This window comes from Oncorhynchus mykiss, chromosome 1 (genome assembly GCF_057628025.1).
Source record: "Oncorhynchus mykiss isolate SJ-2025 chromosome 1, ASM5762802v1, whole genome shotgun sequence".
In the NCBI taxonomy this organism is placed as follows: Eukaryota; Metazoa; Chordata; class Actinopteri; order Salmoniformes; family Salmonidae; genus Oncorhynchus; species Oncorhynchus mykiss.
Genome location: NC_143022.1, coordinates 43,809,956 through 43,834,974, shown reverse-complemented (window position 1 = coordinate 43,834,974; position 25,019 = coordinate 43,809,956). Strand labels below are relative to the sequence as shown.

The window sequence follows — 25,019 nt, the reverse complement described above, 5'->3', positions numbered from 1 at the left end:
CAGTACCTTGACAAAGGACTCCAGATTGCCATTAAACAACTTGACGTTAAAGACCGAGCGGGGCCTAGCCCTCCTATTCGTGCCACCGTGAGGTTTTGGCGGCACATTGGGAGGCCTAGAAGATGGAGATGCTGTTACAGAAGCTAGAGAAATCGTCCACCATGAACATACAGTGTAGATAGTTTGGTAAAACATTCTGACATTGAGAGTCCAGATGCTTAGACAAAGTAAACACGCATTTTCTAAACTATGGCAAAAAAGTGACTTGTTGTGTTGTCGCTTATGGGGTCAGTCAGGGACCGGTAAGCCTGTTCTGAGAGTTTCCGAGTGTTCGTTGTGAAATGATGCTGGGCCCCGATCGGATATCCCCACTAGTCTCATTGAGCGGTCACCAACTCCTATAGTTAGAGGGTTTGATATCCTTCCTTTTCCTTTCCACCAAACATCAAAAGGTCATGAAAATAACAGGCCTGCTGGGTGGAGTGTGAGGGGGCGCCGTGCGGTAGCATCCACCTCACGACATGTCCCGGTGGGTGAGGGTGTGTGTGGCACCCAGGGCGGGGGTGGTTGTCCCGTGAGTTAGTTCAGTAATCTCACGACAGTTACCAGCGGGGTTGTCCCTCTAGTCATCCCCCGTTGCTCCCCTACCCATACTGATATTAACTACTGTCATTCTCATAGTTTCCACTGGAATAGGCAAGAGAAAAATGCTCATGGAGCATAACTAACGAAATGACAGTTAACTAAAATGTACGCTTAATCCAGTCTGAAGTAATATAGAGAATTTATTATACAAGAGACAAAATTGACAAGTTCTACAGCACAATGGCAGAGTCATGTCTCAAGTGTAAAAGGAATGACTCAATCCATGCTCTCTGGGAATGCTGTGAAGTCCGGAAGTTGTGGGCGGACCTAGAAAGTTTGCTGTCAAAAGTATTACAATGTAAACTTTGTTTTAATCCGTCTGTCTGCATATTTCAAGACATGTCATATGGGGGTGTAGTGAGATACACAATGGGCTGGACAATTCTCTTCTCATCTCTCATCTTGAAATATTGTATACTAAAAAGTAGGAAGTCAATCAATCTGCCATCATTAAAACAATGGAAAAATCAAATGATTTATTATTGAAATAGCATGGGCAACCGAGAAAAACTAATTGGTACAATTTAAGGCCAGGTTACAAACAACAATACAGGCACTAGGGATGGGGGTGTGAGCATGTGGGTCTGGGCAGATGAGATGTAGTCATTGTTTATATGTCTAAGTTGTCATTCGTAATTATAAGTTTGTATGTGGAGTAAACCATTTTACTCCACATACAAAGTGTCAAAACAATCAATATATCAGACTGCTTAAAGTGGAGAGAAATGTTTCATTATTCATAGAATCACCCGTAACTTTAAATGTGATCCGTTTCACCTCACTACTTCACAGGCGAGACATTTTAATTATCAAAATGCATTTTTTGGGCAGAAATGGTACATGTGAACGTTCATGTGCCTTAATAACAAACTTGTATGCCATCTGTAAATACAAATAAAATGGTCAAATTACGAGCCTAGTTGCTTTAGCCATGGAAAAAGTCACAACCTTACCGCTAGCCATGATTGGCTGAGATAATGAGTGGGCTGGACATGCCGAGAGATAATTTCGGATTGGTCTTCCATGTAGCATACTTCTGTCTATAACATGAGCTTCTAAGTATGTGTACATACAACGCGGCATTAGAGTTGGGATTATGGCTCATTGTTTAGCTAGCTAGATGTCTAAACCAAAGACTCCACTGTGCAAGTAACCATTTCACTGTACTGTTTACACCTTCTGTATCCTGTGCATGTGACACATTTATATTTGATATAGTTTCTGTTTACCAGAGACGGTAATGCGAAGAACATGACCTGCACCAAAATCAGATTAGGATACAGGGCAAGGACTAGAGTGTATTTTTACTACTACTTTTTGCTTCAACTTCCACCACGTTTAGTCTTGAAAATCTTTGGTTATTTACTACACTACCGTACTCACTCTGTTTAGCAAATGGCCTCACATGTGAACCCTTAAAGAGATGGGTGGGGCTAAGGCTTTAAAGGGTGTGAACGATGCTGAATGGGTGTTGATAAAAGAAGAGCTCTCCAGTCGGTGTACCAAAACATTCAGGGGCCATTTTCAAAAAAAATGGGGTTACAAGTTTATCAACTTTCAAAGCAGAATTACTTCCCCATTGTTCCTTAACTGTAGTGATATACCATTTTCTAGCTCTGAGTCTCTACTTTTATCCAATGTAAAAACGCCATTTCAAATTTAGGACTGAATCCAGGTGGTGGGTCACAAATAATCCCTCCAAAGGGACTTTGATCTTGATACTAACACACAGTGCATTTGCATGCAAATGACAGTATTTATCCCTCTCTCTCCCCCTGTGAAAGAACATTGCTTTGCTATCTCAGAAAATTCAAAGGGGGGGGGATTCGGAATAATTTCCATGCCATGCTAGGCATATGGCAAATTAAATCCCAGGGGAGTCCAGAGCAGTAACATCTGCTCTCTCTGCTCTCTATCTCTCCAAGGTCAGGAGTTAGGGTACAGTAGGGATTTCTTCACTGTGCACATAGTGCTAAGGGAGAAACTTTTCAGATGCCTAACTTTTATTTTCTTTACAAACCAGTGTAAATGTGTCTAGACGTTATTGGAAATTTGACTCTAGGAGGATAATGATAAATAGTGTTCGGAATGGAAAGTACAATGACTTTTGGGGAAGGTTTTTAAAGAACTGAATGTGGACAACTCAGTCTTATAAAGGGTCTTAGTAAAACCTAAGAGGTCTGTATATGAGATAGTGGTAGTGTCTTACCTTGTGGTCATATAGTCCCCTCTGTGACCTGTGGAGATCGAGGGGAGAAAAGGGGAAGAGAGAGCGATTAGAGGGGGGATATGAGATGAGACTTGGGACACGTCCCCGAGACACTGCAGTGCTTTGTGCACACGCTCAGTAAAGCACGATGCAGCCCTGCCATCTGCCCATAACCTTTGGCCTCATTATTATACTCTTAGGTAAAGAGTATTGATTTTTAGGGCAATCTCAGTAGACATGGTACAAAAAGAGAGGGTAAAGACCCTCGTGACACATCACAGTAAAATTGAAGGATGTATTGTATAAGGAAATGGTAAAATACTGGTAAAAGAGCGGTTACTCTGTGGACATCTGAGGGGTGGAATTAAGATTTTTAATTTATCCGTTATTTTACCAGGTAGGTTGACTGAGAACACGTTCTCATTTGCAGAGATTACCTGGGGAATAGATACAGGGGAGAGGAGGGGGATGAATGAGCCAATTGTAAACTGGGGATTATTAGGTGACCGTGATGGTTTGAGGGCCAGATTGGGAATTTAGCCAGGACACCGGGGTTAACACCCCTACTCTTACGATAAGTGCCATGGGATCTTTAATGGCCTCAGAGAGTCAGGACACCCGTTTAACGTCCCATCTGAAAGACGGCACCCTACACAGGGCAGTGTCCCCAATCACTGCCCTGGGGCATTGGGATATTTTTTTAGACCAGAGGAAAGAGTGCCTCCTACTGGCCCTCCAACACCACTTCCAGCAGTATCTGGTCTCCCATCCAGGGACTGACCAGGACCAACCCCACTTAGCTTCAGAAGCAAGCCAGCAGTGGTATGCAGGGTGGTATGCTGCTGGCCAAAAGATTAGCGGGATTTGCCGATGCACTTGGGAGTCCAGTAAAAATAGGAAGAGGCTATATGTATGTATATTGAATGTTTACGTTTTCCACCAGGTCCTCCAACCAGGGGAGGGGGTGGTTAAAATTAATACAAATAAAAGATAAAGATGCATGACGACTCACACACAGTAACACACACACACACACACTCCCGCAACTGAAAGCTTTGTAGAAGGCAGGGTCCCTTGGCTCGTCATAGTGACGAGCCAAGGGATCCCAATTCTCCATCTCAACTCCCTGTACAGTCAACAGATTGACAAAGACCGACCGATTGAGACCACCCTGGGAGCAGCCTTTATTGCTGCGATCAGGAACAGGAGGAGCAGCTCAGTGTTGACAGAAGCTTAGTCAAAGGCCTTGAGGAGATATACCACCGTTGTAGAACACAGGGACCCCAGACATAACAGTAATATGCGCTAATGCTGCCGGGCCATTAAGCTAACCGCTAATCAATCTCTAAGAGGGATAATACAGCAGCAGTCCCTTTAGCTCTGACTTGGCTCGCTAATGGTGAGATTATTTCTCAGTCGTGAGACCCGATGGAGAAAGTAGCACAAGGGAAATGTTACCACATCCAGAGGAGATTGAAATGGACCATTTTAGAATCAACCAAGTATGTTTTTAACTAGCTGAGTTCTAAAGCACAGCATTTTGTTCAGAAAGTGCATGCAATCTTTCTCTTTCACTTAGCCAGGAGGTCCTTTACAAACCCCAGCCCACTGAAAACAGACAATAGCCAAGAATTTGAGTCAGTGTACTGTTTAATACATATGGAAACCTGCTTAGTTAACTGAGCCAAACCAAGCCCAGTCATTTTCCTCCTGTCTTGATGGACCGACCGAGGGGAGACAGACATGAAGTAGGCCATGACACTGGGGTCTCTGACCCCTTACCTTCTCCCAGAGTCCTCTTCAGCAGGTCGTGCTTGGCCTGCAGTTTGGAGATGAGATTGCTGCCCTCCAGAAACTCCCGGAATTTCTGTGGAGAATTCAGAGTAATTACTAGGGCTGATGAGCCAAGTGAGCGTTGCCTGCCCTTAAGACACCAATCTCTGATAAGGCAGCCAAGGGCAAAGGACACAACGACAATGGGAGGTTTTAAAAAAATAAAAAGAAAAAAAAGCTTTATCGCACCATGTCCATCTTTAGACAGCCAGGAGGACACAATAACAGAGAATAGCCTAGTCGCTCACTAAGGAAGAGATACTTTTGGAGAGCTTTGTGTCAGAGTTACATTGCCCAGAGAGGGAATACATAATATAAATCAGCATTTTACTAGAAAAACAAGTACAGTGAGCACATATTTATGTCACATGCTCTATTACTAAGATACATTACAACTACTATCACGACACCACGGATCACAACGATCCAACGTTGTCCACATGTATTCATATTTTCCAGCCAATCGATCAACAGGAGCAATTTCTATAGCGACTGTCAGTCTGAATTCAAAGTCAGCACAAAACTTACTGACAAAAATGTTTGCTACTGTGTTCAATGAATATGACCCTGACCAGTTCTCTCCAGTCATAACCCAGAGGTTACCATTAGCGGGCGCTCCACTCACCATGAAGTAGAACTGCTCCGTCTCCTGCTGGTTGGCCCTCCGCTTGGCGATGCTGGGCTTGCTGAGGTAGGTCTCCGACACGGTGGACTTGACCGACTCGGTGGAGCGGCTGTGGTGGAAACACTCAGACACGTCATAGTCCTCGATGGTCACCATATCCTGGATGGTGGTCAGGGTGGCCTCTGACGTCTTCTTGATCTGAACAGAACACAAGAGGGGACCACAACTTTGCCACAGGTGTAAACACACATTCAACTGTAGGTTGCTTTCCCTCGAGTAGCGACCACTGACCCAAGATCCAGGAGACCGAGGTTATGACCCCTAAACTACAGGCACTGGCTGGGAGGGTGCATGAGTGAGTTGCAGAAGTTATCTAGCGCTGGAGAGACTTAGTGTTACGACAACGCAGTTAATCAATATTTATCTATTTAACTGTGTTAAGCCTACCAACACGACCCAACAGTAGCCAAGTCTGAGCGCTATCAGAGTACAGCATGGTTGGTACCATATTGTAACCAGGGCTCCCGAGTGGCGCAGTGGTCTAAGACACTGCATCTCAGCGCTGGAGGCGTCACTACAGACCCTGTTTCGATTCCAGGGCTGAATCACAACCGGCTGTGATTGGGTGTCCCATAGGGCGGCGCACAATTGGCGGCCGTCAATGTAAAAAATTATTTGTTCTTAACTGACTTGCTTAGTTAAATAAAGGTTAAATAAATACAAATAAAAAAACAATTCAAATAACTTATAACTTATAATAACCACCCTCTTAATGTGAGAAATTCATGGCTTTCTGCCAGCCTCAGGCGCAGCATGACAAATACACCAGTCCTTGAGCATGACTCCAGACCAGGGCAATCAATTTACAGACAGATAGAATAGAGCTGGAAGGTAGGTAGGTAGAGAGGAATGGTGCTCAGTCCCAGGCTTTTCATTCTTATCTCCATAGCCGCCACTTCACTGTCAGCGATTGCTTTTCCAAGAGCTTATAAAACGCCAGGGCTTGGCCAAGCATATCCCATCACCTCCAACAGAGGGAGGACACCACAATTCAAGATTCCACTAGACACTGACGGTAACCGTGACTAAGTCAACAAGATACTCCCTTCCAGGGGGTGATATATGCATTGTGTTAAAGCTTTAATGAAATGCATGTTATTCGCAAACAAACTCTTCCCACCTTCAAAGAGGTCTCACTCAGAGACGTTTAGGCTCCTGAAAACACTCCCATTCCACTGATGCCCTGATGTGATACATTTGGGGGGGAGGACTGAAGGAGAGAGATGAAAGAGAGAGAGAGAGAGACTAAGAAGAGAGTTAAGAGGTAGACAGACGGGGGAAAGGATGGTGCTGCATGCCGAGGGCTCACATGATTTCAGAGAGCATGTGTTCACCTGATGACAGGGTTCAGAGAGCATATGAGAGAGAGAGATACCTGCCAAAACCTGAGATTGACTGTCGAATGTGTCAGCGTGAGTCATCGACACAGAAAAGATGCAGAGAGAGAAAGAAGAGCGAGAGGGGGAGAGAGATAAAGGAGAGCGAGAGGGGGAGAGAAAAAGAAGGAGTGAGAAAGAAGGAGAGCGAGAGAGAGAAATAAGGAGAGAGATAAGGGAGAGAGAATGTCAGAGAGAGCGAGGCCAACTCGCAAAGAACAGAAAAAGCCTAACCACCATCTGAAGCAGAAAACACCACTCTGCATACAACACAGAATTCTGACAGGGAGGTTAAGGCGTGTGACCATCAGTCAGAAGGCATGTACTTCTGATAGACAAGCTAGTAACTAGTCGAGATGTGAGTGCTTGAATGAGAAATCTCAATGAAAACCATGACTACATTGGCGTTACATGGTTTCACATGTAACTACGACACACAGAGACAGGAACAGATTATAGCTCGCCTTACTAATTGTCTGACCCATGACTCATTCAACCTTTGACCCACCTGAGAAAAAAAGGGTGGTATGAATGAACCCAAGGCTCTCTTTCTCTCAACTCCCCTTTCATCTGTGTGTTACGTTTAACGGATCACACAACTGATTCTGCGTACGCACGCACGCACACACACACACACACACACACAGAGCGGCTGTAGTTACTGTCATTCATCGCTATGTGGAGCAAAGAAACAAAAATGACACACCATGCCGAGAAAGCATGCCAAGTCCCACTGGCATTCGTCACTATGTTAAGCAAAAAACAGAAATGGCACAACATGCCAAGAAAGAGAGGCCATCTGGTGGGCAGGACACAGAGCAGTGGTTCCCTGTCTTGACCTGTGTGGGGCATCAGTTTCATCCAGGAAGACAAGGTCATGCAGCACCATGGCTTTTCACGACCCCCCACGCAGAGGGGTGCTGCCTGCACTGACTGCATACAGCCAGTGTGAAAGCACCAGCTGGGCTTAGGTGTACACAACAACTCCCCGTTCAGAAATACATTACACACCCAGTGTGATAGCCTGAGCCTTGTAGCCCAGCATGAAATACCCCAGTTAAACCACAAACATACAGTACTACAACACTATAGGTCTGGACAGGGAGAATGACAGTGTACGATAGGAAATTGAGGGTTGGCAGGCGATTAAGCTTCTCATAACTTCTCACAAACTTTTCAGGCTATCACTATTATAGTACTACCTTCAATTACTAAGGAAACTGGATCATCTGAACGTTTCAGATGAGTGGTGATACCGAGTGGAATGAGGAGGAGTGGTTATACCGAGTGGAATGAGGAGGAGTGGTTATACCGAGTGGAATGAGGAGGAGTGGTTATACCGAGTGGAATGAGGAGGAGTGGTTATACCGAGTGGAATGAGGAGGAGTGGTTATACCGAGTGGAATGAGGAGGAGTGGTTATACCGAGTGGAATGAGGAGGAGTGGTGATACCGAGTGGAATGAGGAGGAGTGGTTATACCGAGTGGAATGAGGAGGAGTGGTGATACCGAGTGGAATGAGGAGGAGTGGTGATACCGAGTGGAATGAGGAGGAGTGGTGATACCGAGTGGAATGAGGAGGAGTGGTGATACCGAGTGGAATGAGGAGGAGTGATGATGATACTGAGTGGAGTGATGATGATACTGAGTGGAATGATGATGATACTGAGTGGAGTGATGATGATACTGAGTGGAATGATGATGATACTGAGTGGAATGATGATGATACTGAGTGGAATGATGATGATACTGAGTGGAATGAGGAGGAGTGATGATGATACTGAGTGGAATGAGGAGGAGTGATGATGATACTGAGTGGAATGAGGAGGAGTGATGATGATACTGAGTGGAATGAGGAGGAGTGGTGATGATACTGAGTGGAATGAGGAGGAGTGATGATGATACTGAGTGGAATGAGGAGGAGTGGTGATGATACTGAGTGGAATGAGGAGGAGTGGTGATGATACTGAGTGGAATGAGGAGGAGTGGTGATGATACTGAGTGGAATGAGGAGGAGTGGTGATGATACTGAGTGGAATGAGGAGGAGTGGTGATGATACTGAGTGGAATGAGGAGGAGTGGTGATGATACTGAGTGGAATGAGGAGGAGTGATGATACTGAGTGGAATGAGGAGGAGTGATGATACTGAGTGGAATGAGGAGGAGTGGTGATACTGAGTGGAATGAGGAGGAGTGGTGTTACTGAGTGGAATGAGGAGGAGTGGTGATACTGAGTGGAATGAGGAGGAGTGGTGATACTGAGTGGAATGAGGAGGAGTGGTGATACTGAGTGGAATGAGGAGGAGTGGTGATACTGAGTGGAATGAGGAGGAGTGATGATGATACTGAGTGGAATGAGGAGTGATGATGATACTGAGTGGAATGAGGAGTGATGATGATACTGAGTGGAATGAGGAGTGATGATGATACTGAGTGGAATGAGGAGGAGTGGTGATACTGAGTGGAATGAGGAGTGATGATATTGAGTGGAATGAGGGTGTTTAAAATTCCCTTCCTTTCGCGTGACAGGATTGACCAACATTCTGCTTTGATGGGACCCAAAAGACCTGCGTCTTCCTTAGCACTCCTACTACGAGAGACGCTTTGTGAATACGGGTCCAGAGTTGCACTGTTTAGGACCAGCCCATGGGTTCCATCACCTCCGTGCCCTTGGCACGGGAGTACAGTACCTTTCCTAACAAACTCCTGGGTATGAGACGAGCCCCCTCTTTCCCCAGCCTCTCCTGGGTGGGCATGTGGAGGCCAATGGGCCCAGCTGTCACAGTATGGAGAGGACCCACGCATGCGAGAGAATCGCTCCCAGCTAAAAAGCTGTTGAAAGTCCCTGTATTATTCAGCAGACTACTAGTTACCAGTGTTGACTGCTAGGCTCAATTACAGCCCGGTCTTTTAGACAGAGGCGCTCACTGGGATATGCCCATTGGGGCCCAGCAGGATTAGAGCAGGAGGCCTGGATGTGATCCCTGTGACTGCTGGGGGGGGGGGGGGGGGGGGGGACTATGAGGCCATAGGGAGAAAGATACTTGTCCCTTATGGAATATAGACATATCTTATCACCTTGATTCTAGAACTACAGACCTTCTTGACATTTGGCATTTAGGGTCTTCAAGGTGTATTTGGCTTCTGAACTCCGGGGTTGAATATAATAATAATTAATAATAATGTATTTAGCAGACACTTATCCAAAGTGACATACAATCGAGAGCATACATTTTACGTATGGGTGCTCCTGAGAATCGAACCCACTACCCTGGCATTACCAGTATACTGGAGATGTGTCAGTTGTGAATTCACTTGCCATGCTCTACCAACTGAGCTACAAAAGGACCATGGGCAGGACCATGGGCAGCCTGACAAGTGACTTCACAACTAACACATCTCCAGTATAAAACTTGTCTGGTGAGGAGCAGGACTTCTATCCACCAGGGCCTGTGGTGAGGAGCAGGACTTCTATCCACCAGGGCCTGTGGTGAGGAGCAGGACTTCTATCCATCAGGGCCTGTGGTGAGGAGCAGGACTTCTATCCATCAGGGCCTGTGGTGAGGAGCAGGACTTCTATCCATCAGGGCCTGTGGTGAGGAGCAGGACTTCTATCCATCAGGGCCTGTGGTGAGGAGCAGGACTTCTATCCATCAGGGCCTGTGGTGAGGAGCAGGACTTCTATCCATCAGGGCCTGTGGTGAGGAGCAGGACTTCTATCCATCAGGGCCTGTGGTGAGGAGCAGGACTTCTATCCATCAGGGCCTGTGGTGAGGAGCAGGACTTCTATCCATCAGAGCCTGTGGTGAGGAGCAGGCTAATCTCCTGATCAGTGAGTCAGGGCTGCGGCTGGCCAACACTAAGCTAACACTGAACACACATCTCCTCGGCTTTGATGTGCCACCCTGAGGTTTATCTGTAGAAAAACAAACACTGGCTCCCTACAAAGGAGACCGTATTGGATTGCCAGGGTTAGTGCAAAACGCCTAGAGAATATGCATTAAGTTCGGTACACATCTAGCGAGAGAGAGAGAGAGAGGAGGAAAGAGACTCCGTCTGTATCTATCTAAAGCCGTGTTTCATCCAAATCTCCGAGGCAAAGGGAATTTAAATAACTGGATTAATAGCTTGCTCTGAGAAACACCCACATTGAATGGCGAAGGAATTGTAATAAACAAAACTCTGTCCTCTAAGAAGGGTAGAGGTTTAACCAACACAGCATAACATATTCCAGAATTTCTGCAAATATATCTGCATATATACACCCAGACCACAGTGGGCCGTCCCATACCAAATAGCTCCCAGAGTCTTCCATCTCTGACGATAATAAATCATCTTATCCATGTTTTCTTACACCCTCTCATGGTGTCAAGGGTCGAGGAAACAGCTGCATGTCAATTGATAGCAGAAAACAAAAAACTGCTTTTCACTTCCTGTCTGGAACAGATCTTGGTCAGTCAAATCCTTGCCTCCTCTGTCCTTGTTTCCTCAATTCCTTTCAAAGGGCATTGGAGGAGAGGATCCAAGGTCCCTCCCTCAGACCTCCTCCTCCAATGAGCTTGGAGATTAATTGAGAAAACAAGGACGGAAGAAGCAAGGAATTGACAGTTTGAAATAGCCAATGTGTGTACAGTTCTGCTTCAGTGTTTTGACAGCCCCTGGAAAGGCCTTTTCAATTACACACCATGCCAAGAAAGAGGCCATCTGGTGGAAGAGAGAAAGAGGCCATTTGAGCAGTGGTTCCCCGTCCTGACCTGTATGGGGCATCCGTTTCATCCAGGCAGACAAGGTCACGCAGCACAATGGCTTTTCACGACCCCCCACGCAGAGGGGTGCTGCCTGCACTGACTGCATACAGCCAGTGTGAAAGCACCAGCTGGGCTTAGGTGTACACAACAACTCCCCGTTCAGAAATACATTACACACAGCAGAGTGATAGCCTGAGCCTTGTAGCCCAGCATGAAATACCCCAGTTAAACCACAAACATACAGTACTACAACACTATAGGTCTGGACAGGCAGAATGACAGTGTACGATAGGAAATTGAGGGTTGGCAGGCGATTAAGCTTCTCATAACTTAGACAGTACTAGACCCTACAATAGAAACGTTTAAAAAGATACTGAGAACTTGCAGACATATCATGCATCATCTCTGACAAAAACACATATCTATCAACTTTATTTAGTTGTATAATCAAGCCAGTCTGAAATCTCTTGAAGCAGCAGAAACTGACTGACACATTCACAAGCATTCATTCCTAAGTCCTTATTTCTTTGTGATATCAAAGAGAGAAGGCTGTGCGCACTGATGTGAGACGAGTGGAGATAGCAGGTCAGACGGGAGACAACGTGAGACACAAGAAGCCAGACTGATGGACGTGATTGCACTCCCTAACACCGCAGCAGCAGACAGACATTTCCTTCCAGTTGTCTTTTTACTTAGCAAGCACTCAGGCATGCCAGCCAGCACTGGTCTGATTAAAATGTTACAGCCAGGGATGGATCGCCAATGTCAAAACCGAGAGGTGGGGCACAGAGTGTTCAAATAGAATATATAGTGTGTGTGTGTGTGTGTGAGATAGTGAGAGAGAGTGAGAGAGACAGTGATTTTTTTCCCACCATTGGGACAAGGGAAAAACATCTCTGTGTGGTACTGAAGGCTGCCTGCAGGGCATGAGAGGTTTTTGTTGTACGGTAATTATTCCAACTTCGATATCTAAATTATTTAAGCCATCAACTCTCCTTGGCTGACTTCTGACTTAAGGTAACTTTTCACACAGCATTTTACTTCCTTCCCAACATGTGACCACAATGGACCCAAACAGTTGTGTTCATTAAGCTCCAAGTAAAACATATTTTTTTAAAGGACTAAAACAGGGAGGACCACCTGACCTTCAGGACTAATTGGTCCAATAATCAACACTCATTTGCGTTTTCCATGGCATCACTTTTTCTGTTGCATGGCTGACTAAATAGGACCACGGTATGTCAGAGCTGGACTCTCGCTTACCTCCTCGTTCTCAATGTTGAGAGTGGCCAGGCGGGACTGGAGCTGCTGGAACCTCAGCATTAGCTCGCCATTCACCGGGGGCTGCATCGCAATCTGACACACCTGTGCAGGAAGAGGAAATGCATCATCACTGAACAGGAAGTCACTTCATCACCGCCGTCGGACAAATGGCTCACTTAATCTTTAACCTAAGAAATAAATCAGTTTAAACTACACCACAAACCACAATGGTTTCCAATGACCCAGATCTGAATCCAGACAGCCGCAGAACAATAGTTTGTGAACAAACATGATGTCAGGGACGCCAGAGCCAACGACTCCTCAGTAAAACGTATTGTACTCGGCTTAAGGCTGAGAAATGAGACATGCTTATCATTGGCTTCGGCCTATAAAAACCTGCTCTGCCGGCTTAGACACAGTAAAGTTATGCAATTAAGCCACCAAAACCAGGGCTCATTTAGTACGAGACATAATCAAATTCTAATTCAATTCCACACTGTGAAGCATTTAGGACTGAACATATTGATTCTAGTATAAACATGGAGGTGTCTTCAACCATTTTGACAAACAGCACTAGCCTTCACTACAATAACGGATGAACGAAAGAGCAGATGACAAATTAACTCGGTGTCTCACCTCATCGCCCATGTGGGGCTGGAACTCAAACTTCATGGGCGGGCAAAAAGCAGTGGGGTACAACTCCATGAAGCGCTGGCGGTCGCTGCGGGGGTCCAGGCTGTCCACGGCGTTCTCGATGATGTCCAGGCCCTCGTGGCGACTAGTCTCCAGGTTGTACTCCGCTGACAGGTAGGTCCTCAGGGCCCGGTTCAGGCTGGCGTGGTAGCCCAGATCACAGCACTGGTAGAGGGGAAGAGGAAACTATACTTGGATCAGGAAGTCCCGTTTACTGGATCTTCTGGTAAACTGATAGTAAGCCAGAATGTTCCAGGCACTAAAAGGTTATGCCCAAACACAGTTGAGAGTTTAGTCAAGGTGGTTGATGTTCTTTGGGTGGTGGATCATTATTGTTGGGAGTGGAAAAACCAGCAGCATTGCAGTTCTTGACACACTTAAACTGGTGCGCCTGGCAACTACCTACTACCATACCCCGTTCAAATGAACGTCAATGTTTTCTCTGGCCCATTCACCCTCTGAATGGCACACATAGACAATCCATGTCTCAATTGTCTCAAGACTTAAAAATCCTTCTTTAACCTGTCTCCTCCCCTTCATCTACACAGATTGAAGTGGATTTAACAGGTGACACCAATAAGGGATCATGGCTTTCACCTGAATTCAGCTGGTCAGTCTATGTCATGGTGTTCCAGTTTGTTTATGGAAAAACCAACAACTTTGTAACAGTTTCAACAAAGTCGACAATGTATGCTCTCTTAGTCTTTCCACACACTGTAGTCATTAACATTATTGGCCGTTAAGGGAATAGTCTGATACTTTCTCTGACAGCTGCCTTGGCCCTGAGTCATAGAACCTGAATACTGTTTCCAACATGAATAGTTCCTTCAGCATCTGACGCTGGATCTCATTAACTAGGACATCGGTTAGCCAGGGCCTGTGAGTTCACACGGACAGCATTGGAAGCTGGTGGAAGACACCCAGACTCAGAAGCACTGTGCCAGGCAAGCTAACCGCCCGGTTTGTCTAGCCTAAATAACACTGGATCAAGATAGGTCCAATTCATCAAATCCAACTTTTTTGAAACCCTGTCCTGTTACCTCCAAGACAGATCACAAGTGTGTGTGAACACCAGCACAAACACAATTAAAGCAGAAGGAAGGCAATTTTAGCACCCAGCATGGAGGCTTGGTCGAAAATATAAAGGTGAGGACGTGAGGATTCTAATATAAAACATCTAGTATTCATAAATGTGGAAGAATTCTAAACAAAGGGGACTAGCAATACTGGAAGTAAATGTTCAGTACGGAAAGTTCTCCATCAAATTGGAAAAGAAACACATTCCTAGTGAATTTCAGCTAACTAGTCTGCAAGCACATAACTGTTTTACAGTCATTCAATTAATTTAAACGTTGTTCAAATTATCTACAGCCATTTCATTACTTTTCCTGACCACTGGTCACGTTTTCAATGATAATCCTGTGGAATCAGCAACGGTGATGGTCCAATGAATTTGTTGATTTTTGAACGCTGCCACATGGAATTATTACATTGTTGTTACCTCTATGTTTTCAACCTAGCATGGAGGTCACATTTCTCACGGATCCCCTTCCTTACTGACTATCTGGAATTGATTTATTTATCTGTTATTTTAACAGGTAAGTTGACTGAGAACACGTTCTCAATTGCAGCAACGACTTGGGGAATAGTTACAGGGGAGAGGAGGGGGATGAATGAGCCAATTGTAAACTGGGGATTATTAGGTGACCGTGATGGTGTGAGAGCCAGATTGGGAATTTAGCCAGGACACCGGGGTTAACACCCCTACTCTTACGATAAGTGCCATGGGATCTTTAATGACCTCAGAGAGTCAGGACAGCCGTTTAACGTCCCATCCGAAAGACAGCACCCTACACAGGGCAGTGTCCCCAATCACTGCCCTGGGGCATTGGGATATTTTTTTAGACCAGAGGAAAGAGTGCCTCCTACTGGCCCTCCAACACCACTTCCAGCAGTATCTGGTCTCCCATCCAGGGACTGACCAGGACCAACCCTGCTTAGCTTCAGAAGCCCGCCAGCAGTGGTATGCAGGGTGGTATGCTGCTGGCTAATACACCATCACTAAAAGTACCCAGCGTTCTCCGGGGCTGTGCTGGCAACTCCAGAGACACGGTACAGTACATATTTTACTAAAGGGGAAAAATGATATCCCAGGTAGGCCAGTGTATAAATAACTAACTGGGTTCTGGAGAAGCAAACAAAGTAATCTGCTGGGTAGACAGAGTACAGAGCACATAGTAGTACTGAGTACAGAGTGGTGATATGAGGGATGGGACTGCTGAACTACAACATATATCGAAAAATGTGTTTCAGGAGTAGGGCTTTTTCCCACACCCCATTCAAGCTAAAGATGTGATGAAGTGTGTGTGTAGGTGCGTCTGTCTGTACTGTCCGTCATGCAGTACTGTGTATAACATGAGGACATGGATGGTAGAATAGTAGAATAGCTTGAGTCACAAGCGCTACTAGACCACTGGGCTTTTTATTTCTCTTCCTCCAGTCATTTCTATCCCACAGTTTGTTGTGTCTGTTCACCATCGTTCATATTTCAGCTCTCCTGCTAAACTCATCAGTTTCATTCTACAGACCCAGATATTAGGTCTGGAAAGGACCTAGAAAAATACTGCTGAATGGCAGGGTGTCTTCAACATTACGAGGATCGAAAAAGAGCGTAATACAATTTACCTTAGCAGTGAGACGCGTTTTTGTTTTTAAACACATACCGTATGATTGGGTGTGCAGACGACTTAATTTGAAGTCTGGGGAATGGGAGAGGCTTAGACTGAGAAGCGGCTCTCAGTTTGTGGCAGAGTGAATCTCTCTGCGGCTTGTGTTATGGAGTAATGTGTACATTCCCTCAGATCTTTAGGAATGTATGAGTGAACATCATTAAGCATGCTAAGAAGGCTATGTCTGAAATGGCACCCTATTCACTTTATAGTGCACTACTTTTGACCCGAGCCAATTGGGCTCGGGTCAAAAGTCGTGCACTAGGTAGGGCATAGGGTGCCATTTTGGATGCAACCAAGGGCTTATTAACGAGAGAAGAGGGAGTAGAGACGCTGTTTGGTAACACACTTTCTAATTTGGCCTTGACAACCAAACTTTCCCAGTTATACAGTGCAGATAAATGAGTGTCTGTTCTTTAGCTGGAAGGTTCTCCCAACTAAAAACAAGTCATGCGGTTTACTTACATCAATTAAGTCAGACAAGTCATGGATGTAGTACTTGAAGATGGAGGAATTTGTCGCCTCCAGCGTCAGCAGGTACTCGTTTCGCGCTTTGATTGACTTCAGCTTATTCTCAGAGTACTTGGCCTGGCGCTGATATGAGAGAGAGTGAGGGCGTGAGGGTGAGAGTGAGAGAAAGGGAGGAAGAGAGTGAGAGAAACAGAGAAATGAATGATAAAAAATGCCTTTAGTGACAGTGGCGCATGCTGTCATGTCTCCATGCACACTGTACGGCGGCTCTCACGTAACACATTTCAGGATGACTGGCAAACAGGAGCTGGCGCAGATAGACAACTGCGGAGCGGAGGGCAAATAACAGCTACTACGGCAACAAAAAAAGAACAAAAACACAATGGGCCTAAACTATGCATGCTTAAAATCGACCTTCACAACATCTAGGATTAGCCACTTCCCAGCCCAGCTGTGCTCATTCTGACTTACTCTTAAGTCTGCCTGACAGACGGACCGTTAGTCACCAGCCAATGACCAATGAACATTGACTCACATACGGACATGGTCTTAGATATTTTAACGCTTTGCAGGAGCCTGTGAATAAAATGCTGTTCCCGTGGCCATTAAACCATTGGTCACAGAGCTCAAACAGAAAACAGGCCTGCTCCTTCTGAGAAGAACACAAAGCAATCTGGCTGTTAAGTGACAGTGTGGTTTCCATCACACACATGGGAGAGAGAGACACACACACACACACACACACACACACACACACACACACACACACACACCAGCAGGGCTGCTTCTGATACAAAATGGAGGTCTGTTTCTGTTACAAATGATGAACACTTTCAGGCACACCTGGACGGCAACGTAAGTTCCTCAAAGTTGGGGCCATAGAAAGTGAAAATATACACTATTAATGTAGAGGAGAGCTTGACCATAGAAATATAATCTATGTGCGTGACTAATCACAGCTGGCCAACTGTGTTAAATGAGAAGACATTCCAACATTCCCTACAGCAACCATTATCATCATTAACAGTGTAAAGACCTTCACAATACACATCGTCTCACACCGTTGTGCCGTCCCAAACCATACTGTGCTGGCTCTGATTACGTTCACCTGGTCCTTTCAAGCACGGTTCCAGCAAATATGATGGATGTGTAACCAGGCCCGTGCAGAACAGCTTGGCTTGGCCCATTCGTGTCAAGCAGGCAATAAGTGTGCTGTACCTTCTCCTTCATCTTCTCGATCTTCTTGACGGAGCTGCGTCTCTGGTGCTTGTCCTCCAGACGGATACTGAAGACGGGCTCGGCCCGGCCGATCTGCTTCTCCTCCTGCTTCTCCGCCTCTTTCAGCTTGCTCTCGGCGCTGATGCTCTCCGTGTGGTACATGTGGTAGGTCTTCATCACCTGGGGGGGGGGGGTTGGAGGAAGAGGTCAGAGGTCAAGGGTCAGTCATTCAACCTCACAGTAAGAGGCTGCTTTGAACCAAACAAAGCTTTCATCTACTTCCCACCCACTCTTCACAGACCGATTCAGCTCTACTTCACAGTGGGACATTCTTATTTCACCACCACAAATTAAAGGCAGATTGTCTCGCTCTGTTTTTATATGAGGCTCTTATACAGTATGAACTCAACAATCACGATTCACTGCCATTCCCATTTACCATATTGCTCTGCATTTGAAATTCCATTGACAGAGAACTCCATCTACACTTAACAGCTTGCTGGAATCACTACCACCACCGTTTAATATGGGATGACAATTCCATCGGATGCGTATAGGTAATGCTACAGCTCTGTAATGGGGCACCCAGGGACAGACACACAATCATCCCTGGCTGCCATAGCCCAAGACGAAGTGCCATCAGTGGGGTGCCAGCAGGCAGGCAGGGCCCATGTCAGATCAGGTGGAGGTGGTGACGGACGTACAGACTAAACCACATTCACAACAATCCTGTTCCCTCCCCTTTGAAGTGGAGAGCTATGATCCCTCAAAGGTAATGTAAAATTCCTGAGGCCAGGAGTTTCAAAAGACACCAAATTGTAAATAAGTTTGGCATGAGGTGATACGCAGACCTGGGTTCAAACACTATTTGAAATCATTTCAAATACTGTTGCTGTGCTTGATTGAGCTTCCCTGTTGCAAGGGAATCAATAGAACAGTACCTAAAAGTGCAAGCACTGCCCATCTGGCACTCCAGGCAGGCTAAAGCAAACACTCAAAGTAATTAAAATATTTAGTCATGTAATCAGATCTGGTGATACACTACATTTTAAGTGGGTATGCTCCCCTTGTCAATGCATCTGAACCAGAATTGAGGAAGAGTGATGGAGGCATAGTGGGAAATGCATTACCACCACAGCAAAACACAGATTAAAGCGGCTTCCTCTGGTTTGACTCATTGTTATCCAAACAGGAGGGAGCTATTACCATGACTCACACAACTGTAGAATACATTAGGAAGTGGCTCATGAGTAGCCAGGTACAACTGCTGCTCAAGTAAACCATGATTTCTTCAAGGGCCGTGACAAGTTCATAAGAGACTATTTATGACACATCCTAATGGCTCTTTGAGTGTAGGGATTGGAATGGAAAGCTGACATAGGCAGTCACTGAATGAGACGAATCACCAAATCAAAACAAACTTTTTTTTGTCACATGCGCCGAATACATCAAGTCTAGACTTCACTGTGAAATGCTTTCCAGACCAACGGGAGTCACAACTGACAACCACACATGCACTCTACTAAAGTTTTTGTAAACACTGCTTTCATCCGGACACGAGCAGCTAGCTTGTTAAGCCACCCAAAAGCGATAAGATCTCTGACCTCTGAAAAAACGCACATCTCTCTCCTTCCGGACCTTCAGAGGTCATTGACAGTGTGGCCATAGGATGGTGGAGGTACTGACAGAAGGCTGCTGGGGAGAGGAAAATACCTTAGCCTGGCTTTCACTGTAACCCTGTTGGGTCTGAGAGAATCAGTCCCCTTCCCCTGCTGGGGCAGGCCAGCCCTAGCCTGAGTCCTAGATCTGTTTCTACGGTCTTGCCAACTTCTTTGCTGTCAGTAGTAGGGCTAGCCTGTGTCCTAGATTTGTTTGTGCTGTCTTGCCAACAAACAATAACAAGTTGGCGAGAGCACAAACTGAACTAGGACTTGCCATGGCTGTCGCTGCCAAGGCTGTCCTTAAACCCACTACTGACGCAAGACCAGCCACTGAAAATAAAGTCACCCTGAAGCTGACGGAAAAAAGTGATCCCACGGCTTAACCCAGTAAATTACAGTTACATCGTCCGTATACATTAGAAAATCGGTCTGCATAACCTCAATCGGAATCAAAATACAGACCTAAAACCTAAACATCTCCGCTCCACCCCCCAAAAACAAGATATTTTCATAACGGGTGGACAGACTTTGCAATGCTTGTCTTGTGCTGGTGGCCAGAGCCACGTAATAGGAACCAGTGGAACGAGCCTGGAGGGGCGACCAACCACAGGCCATACTACTGACTTACTGGTCTGGAGCCCTGGTCTGTTAAAGTTAACTCTCCTCTGCTTCTTTTAGAGGGACAGATTTAGAACAACTGGGACCAGACCTGTTATTTCACAGGCCCTGAGGCGGCAGGTAGCCTGGTGGTTAGAGCGTTGGACGTGTAACCGAAAGGTTGCAAGATCGAATCATAACATGATACAGGTAACTGCCAAAATAAAGGAAACAGTATCCGAATACCCATACTAGTGTACTACAACATACTTAAACTGCATTCCTATTACTCATCGTCCATACTATTTAGCGCCTACTGTTCAGTAAAACGTATCCTGTATGCCGCGGCCGCAACGCAGTAGCGGCTCCTGATTGGCTGAGTAAGTGGGGCCGAGTTCGGGTGTTCGAAATTAAACAGATATACATCGCATTAACCAGCCTGATAATGTCTCATTTCCAATTTGATACATTTGGGTAAACTCAATAGAATATAAATTGATATTTATAGCTACTCAGGCTGGTTATAGGCAGACTATCACATTCAACACATACCACAGATGACCATGTAGCCCATATAGAATATTTTAAAAAGACTGAAGACAGAAACAGATCATTTGGTTCCATTTCAACATGCTGTAACATATCAAATAGCCTGGTACACACACCAAAACTCTTCAAATGTATTGCACAGAAAAACATAGGACAGTTGGGTGCTTCGCAAACTCTCTGGACCTCTGGACAGCAACATAATAAATTAAAGCACTGATCATTGGGAATGAGATCAGAAAGACTGCGAGGGACTTGATCCAGAAATTAAATCATTTAAAAAGGTAGCTTAGCCTACAAAACTAAAATAATCCATATGTTCAAATCAAAAGGCCTGTTTAACATGACATCATTAACGCAGCCACATCCCGAGTCCCCGGTGCCGACACATTTAGAAATCAAAAGATGGTTTAGTATTTAGTTTAACTTCTTTGGGTATATGGGGCAGTATTTTCACATCCGGATGAAAAGCATGCCCAGAGTAAAGTGCCTGCTACTCAGGCCCAGATCCTAGGATATGCATATATTATTAGTCGATTTTGATAGAAAACACTCAAGTTTCTAAAACTGTTTGAATGATGTCCATGAGTTTAACAGAACTCATATGGCAGGCAAAAACCTAAGAATAAATCCAACCAGGAAGTGGGAAATCTGAGTTTGTAGGTTTTCAACTCTTTGCTTATCCAAGATAGTGGAAATGGGGTCATGTTGCACTTCCTAAGGCTTCCACTAGATGTCAACCGTCTTTAGAACCTTGTCTACTGTGAAGTGGGGCTGAATGAGAGGGGAATGAGTCAGGTTTCTGGCAGAGAGCCACGGGCTCATGACGCGCATTCATGTGAAAGTTACCTCGCGTTCCATTGACCCTAATCATGGTGGGATGTTAATGGCTTAATTAACTCAGGAACCACACCTGTGCAGAAGCACCTGCTTTCAATATACTTTGTATCCCTTATTTACTCAAGTGTTTGCTTTATTTTGGAAGTTACCTGCATCTTTGAGGGTTACACACCTAAATAGATTATCTAAATTGTCACCGAGCACTTACAACCTGCAGTGCAGAGTGATGCATTTAATTTGACGTTATTGATTTGACGCAAAATTATTACCTCAGAATCGCTCTCCAACAACAGTGTTTTTGACCGTGACTACCTTCTGCTTCAGAAGACTGAAAAGGCAGGAGAGAACACTTTACCATATGTCTTTATACAAGACAATATTGTTAAATAGGAAAAAATTATCTGTTTTTAGATTTATTTTAGATTGACATGGCTAACTACTTATTTACCTCAGCTAGCCAGACAGCTATCTAGCTAACGTTAGCTAAATAAACCAAAGTGTTATTGTAGCTTTCTGTTTGTATGTAGCTTGCACTTTAATGGCATTAATGAGATTTTATTTTATCTTCCCAACCAGGAGAATTACTATGAAGGCACCACTGATTTCGACATTGAAGCAACATTCGTAGGAGGGCAGACAAATTCACAATTCAGGGTAACATTAAGCAGTCAACTTCTATTATATCACAAAGTATTTGTGTACAACCATTTTTCAACAACCATTTTGCATTTATGATGTATCCCCATTAGCTGCTGCCAAGGCAGTAATATACATAATAAAAATGTTTAACATTAAAATACATTTTACAACAGATTTCACAATACATTAAGTGCGTACATACATACCCCAACCAGAAGCCATGGATTACAGGCAACATTCACACTGAGCTAAAGGGTAGAGTTGTCGCTTTCAATGTGCGGGACTCTAACCCGGAAGCTTACAAGAAATAATGCTATGCCCTGCGACAAATCATCAAGCAGGCAAAGCGTCAATACAGAGCTAAGATTGAATCATACTACACCGGCTCCGACGCTCGTCTTATGTGGCAGGGCTTGCAAACTATTACAGACTACAAAGGGAAGCACAGCTGCGAGCTGCCCAGTGACACGAGCCTACCAGACAAGCTATATCACTTCTATGCTTGCTTCGAGGCAAGCAACACTGAGGCATGCATGAGAGCATCAGCTGTTCCGAACGACTGTGTGAACACGTTCTCCGTAGCCGACGTGAGTAAAACATACACAAGGCTGCGGGGCCAGACAGACAACCAGGACGTGTGCTCCGGGCATGTGCTGACCAACTGGCAGGTGTCTTCACTGATGTTTTCAACATGTCCCCGATTGAGTCTGTAATACCAACATGTTTCAAGCAGACCACCATAATCCCTGTGCCCAAGAAAACAAAGGCAACCTGCCTAAATGACTACAGACCCGTAGCACTCACATCCATAGACATGAAGTGCTTTGAAAGGTAGGTAATGGCTCACATCAACACCATTATCCCAGAAACCCTAGACCCACTCCAATTTGCATACCGCCCAAACAGATCCACAGATGACGCAATCTCTATTGCACTCCAAACTGACCATTCCCACCTGGACAAAAGGAACACTTAATGTGAGAATGCTATTCATTGACTTAAGCTCAGCGTTCAACACCCTCAAAGCTCATCACTAAGCTAAGGATCCTGGGACTAAACACCCCCCTCTGCAACTAGATCCTGGACTTCCTGACGGGCCACCCCCAGGTGGTGAGGGTAGGAAGCAACACATCTGCCACGCTGATCCTCAACACTGGAGCTCCCCCCAGGGGTGCGTGCTCAGTCCCCTCCTGTACTCCCTGTTCACCCACAACTGCATGGTCAGGCATGACTCCAACACCATCATTAAGTTTGCAGACGACACAACAGTGGTAGGCCTGATCACCAACAACGACGAGACAGCCTGTAGAGGGAGGAGGTCAGAGACCTGGTCGGGTGGTGCCAGAATAACAACCTATCCCTCAACGTAACCAAGACTAAGGAGATTATTGTGGACTACAGGAAAAGGAGGACCGAGCACACTCATCGACGGGGCTGTAGTGGAGCAAGTTGAGAGCTTCAAGTTCCTTGGTGTCCACATCAACAACAAACTAGAATGGTCCAAACACACCAAGACAGTCGTGAATAGGGAACGACAAAGCCTATTTCCCCTTAGGAAACTAAAAATATTTGGCATGGATCCTGAGATCCTCGAAAGGTTCTACAGCTGCAACATTGAGAGCATCACTGCCTGGTTGCATCACTGCCTGGTACGACAATTGCTCGGCCTCTGACCGCAAGGCACTACAGAGGGTAATGCATAGTACATCACCGGGGCCAAGCTTCCTGCCATCCAGGACCTCTACACCAGGCGGTGTCAGAGGAAGGCCCTAAAAATGTTCAAAGACCCCAGCCACCCCAGTTATAGAATGTTCTCTCTACTACCGCATGGCAAGTGGTACCGGTGTCCCAAGTCAAGGACAAAAAGGCTTCTCAAAAGTTTTTACCCCCAAGCCACAAGACTCCTGAACAGGTAATCAAATGGCTCCCCGGACTATTTGCATTGTGTACCCCCCCCCCCCCCCAACCCAACCCAACCCCTCTTTTTAGGCTGCTGCTACTCTCTGTTTATCATATATGCATAGTCACTTTAACTATACATTCATGTACATACTACCTCAATTGGGCCGACCAACCAGTGCTCCCACACATTGGCTAACCGGGCTATCTGCATTGTGTCCCGCCACCCGCCAACCCCTCTTTCACGCTACTGCTACTCTCTGTTCATCATAAATGCATAATCACTTTAACCATATCTACATGTACATACTACTTCAAATCAGCCTGACTAACCAGTGTCTGTATGTAGCCTCGCTACTTTTATAGCCTTGCTACTGTATATAGCCTGTATTTTTACTGTTGTTTTAATTCTTTACTTACCTATTGTTCACCTAATTCCTTTTTTGCACTATTGGTTAGAGCCTGTAAGTAAGCATTTCACTGTAAGGTCTACACTATACTTATTTTCCACCATAATTTGCAAATAAATTCATTAAAAATCCTACAATGTGATTTTCTGGATTTTTTTTCTCATTTTGTCTGTCATAGTTGAAGTGTACCTATGATGAAAATTACAGGCCTCTCATCTTTTTAAGTGGGAGAACTTGCACAATTGGTGGCTGACTAAATACTTTTTTGTCCCACTGTATAATGTCAAAAGCCGCAGTGAAGTAAAAAAAAAACAACAAAAAAACAGCTCAATCTTTTTATTATTTTCCATCTAGCTAGTTGGGAGGACAACCTGTAGGCAATTCTGTTTTCACCCAACAGCAGCGTCCAGGCCTCCACTGAGTATTCACCATTCGCCTAGTGTACGGATGGGAGCTTCAGCTGTTGACTGAGGTAAACAAAGTACTGTATATACAATTATTGCAATTGATTGACTTAGTGTTGTTTGTCTATTGCTATTTTTGCATAACATACTTTGC

At 45.2% G+C, this 25,019-nt stretch overlaps 1 protein-coding gene across 2 annotated transcripts in view; it reads right to left on the bottom strand.

Moving 5' to 3' along the window:
- srgap1a (SLIT-ROBO Rho GTPase activating protein 1a) overlaps positions 1-25,019 on the bottom strand; it is a 145,088-nt gene that overhangs the window by 40,816 nt on the left and 79,253 nt on the right. Inside the window, exons 5-12 of one of the 2 annotated variants that reach the window (XM_036977675.2) lie at positions 17,870-18,049; positions 16,646-16,774; positions 13,395-13,616; positions 12,759-12,860; positions 5,313-5,510; positions 4,637-4,721; positions 2,855-2,882; positions 7-115 (exon numbers count right to left, since the gene is read on the bottom strand). In XM_036977675.2, coding sequence (XP_036833570.2) covers positions 7-115; positions 2,855-2,882; positions 4,637-4,721; positions 5,313-5,510; positions 12,759-12,860; positions 13,395-13,616; positions 16,646-16,774; positions 17,870-18,049 — 1,053 coding nt within the window. The remainder of the gene's footprint in view (positions 1-6; positions 116-2,854; positions 2,883-4,636; positions 4,722-5,312; positions 5,511-12,758; positions 12,861-13,394; positions 13,617-16,645; positions 16,775-17,869; positions 18,050-25,019) is intronic. The other variant, XM_036977679.2, reaches the window with a different exon arrangement.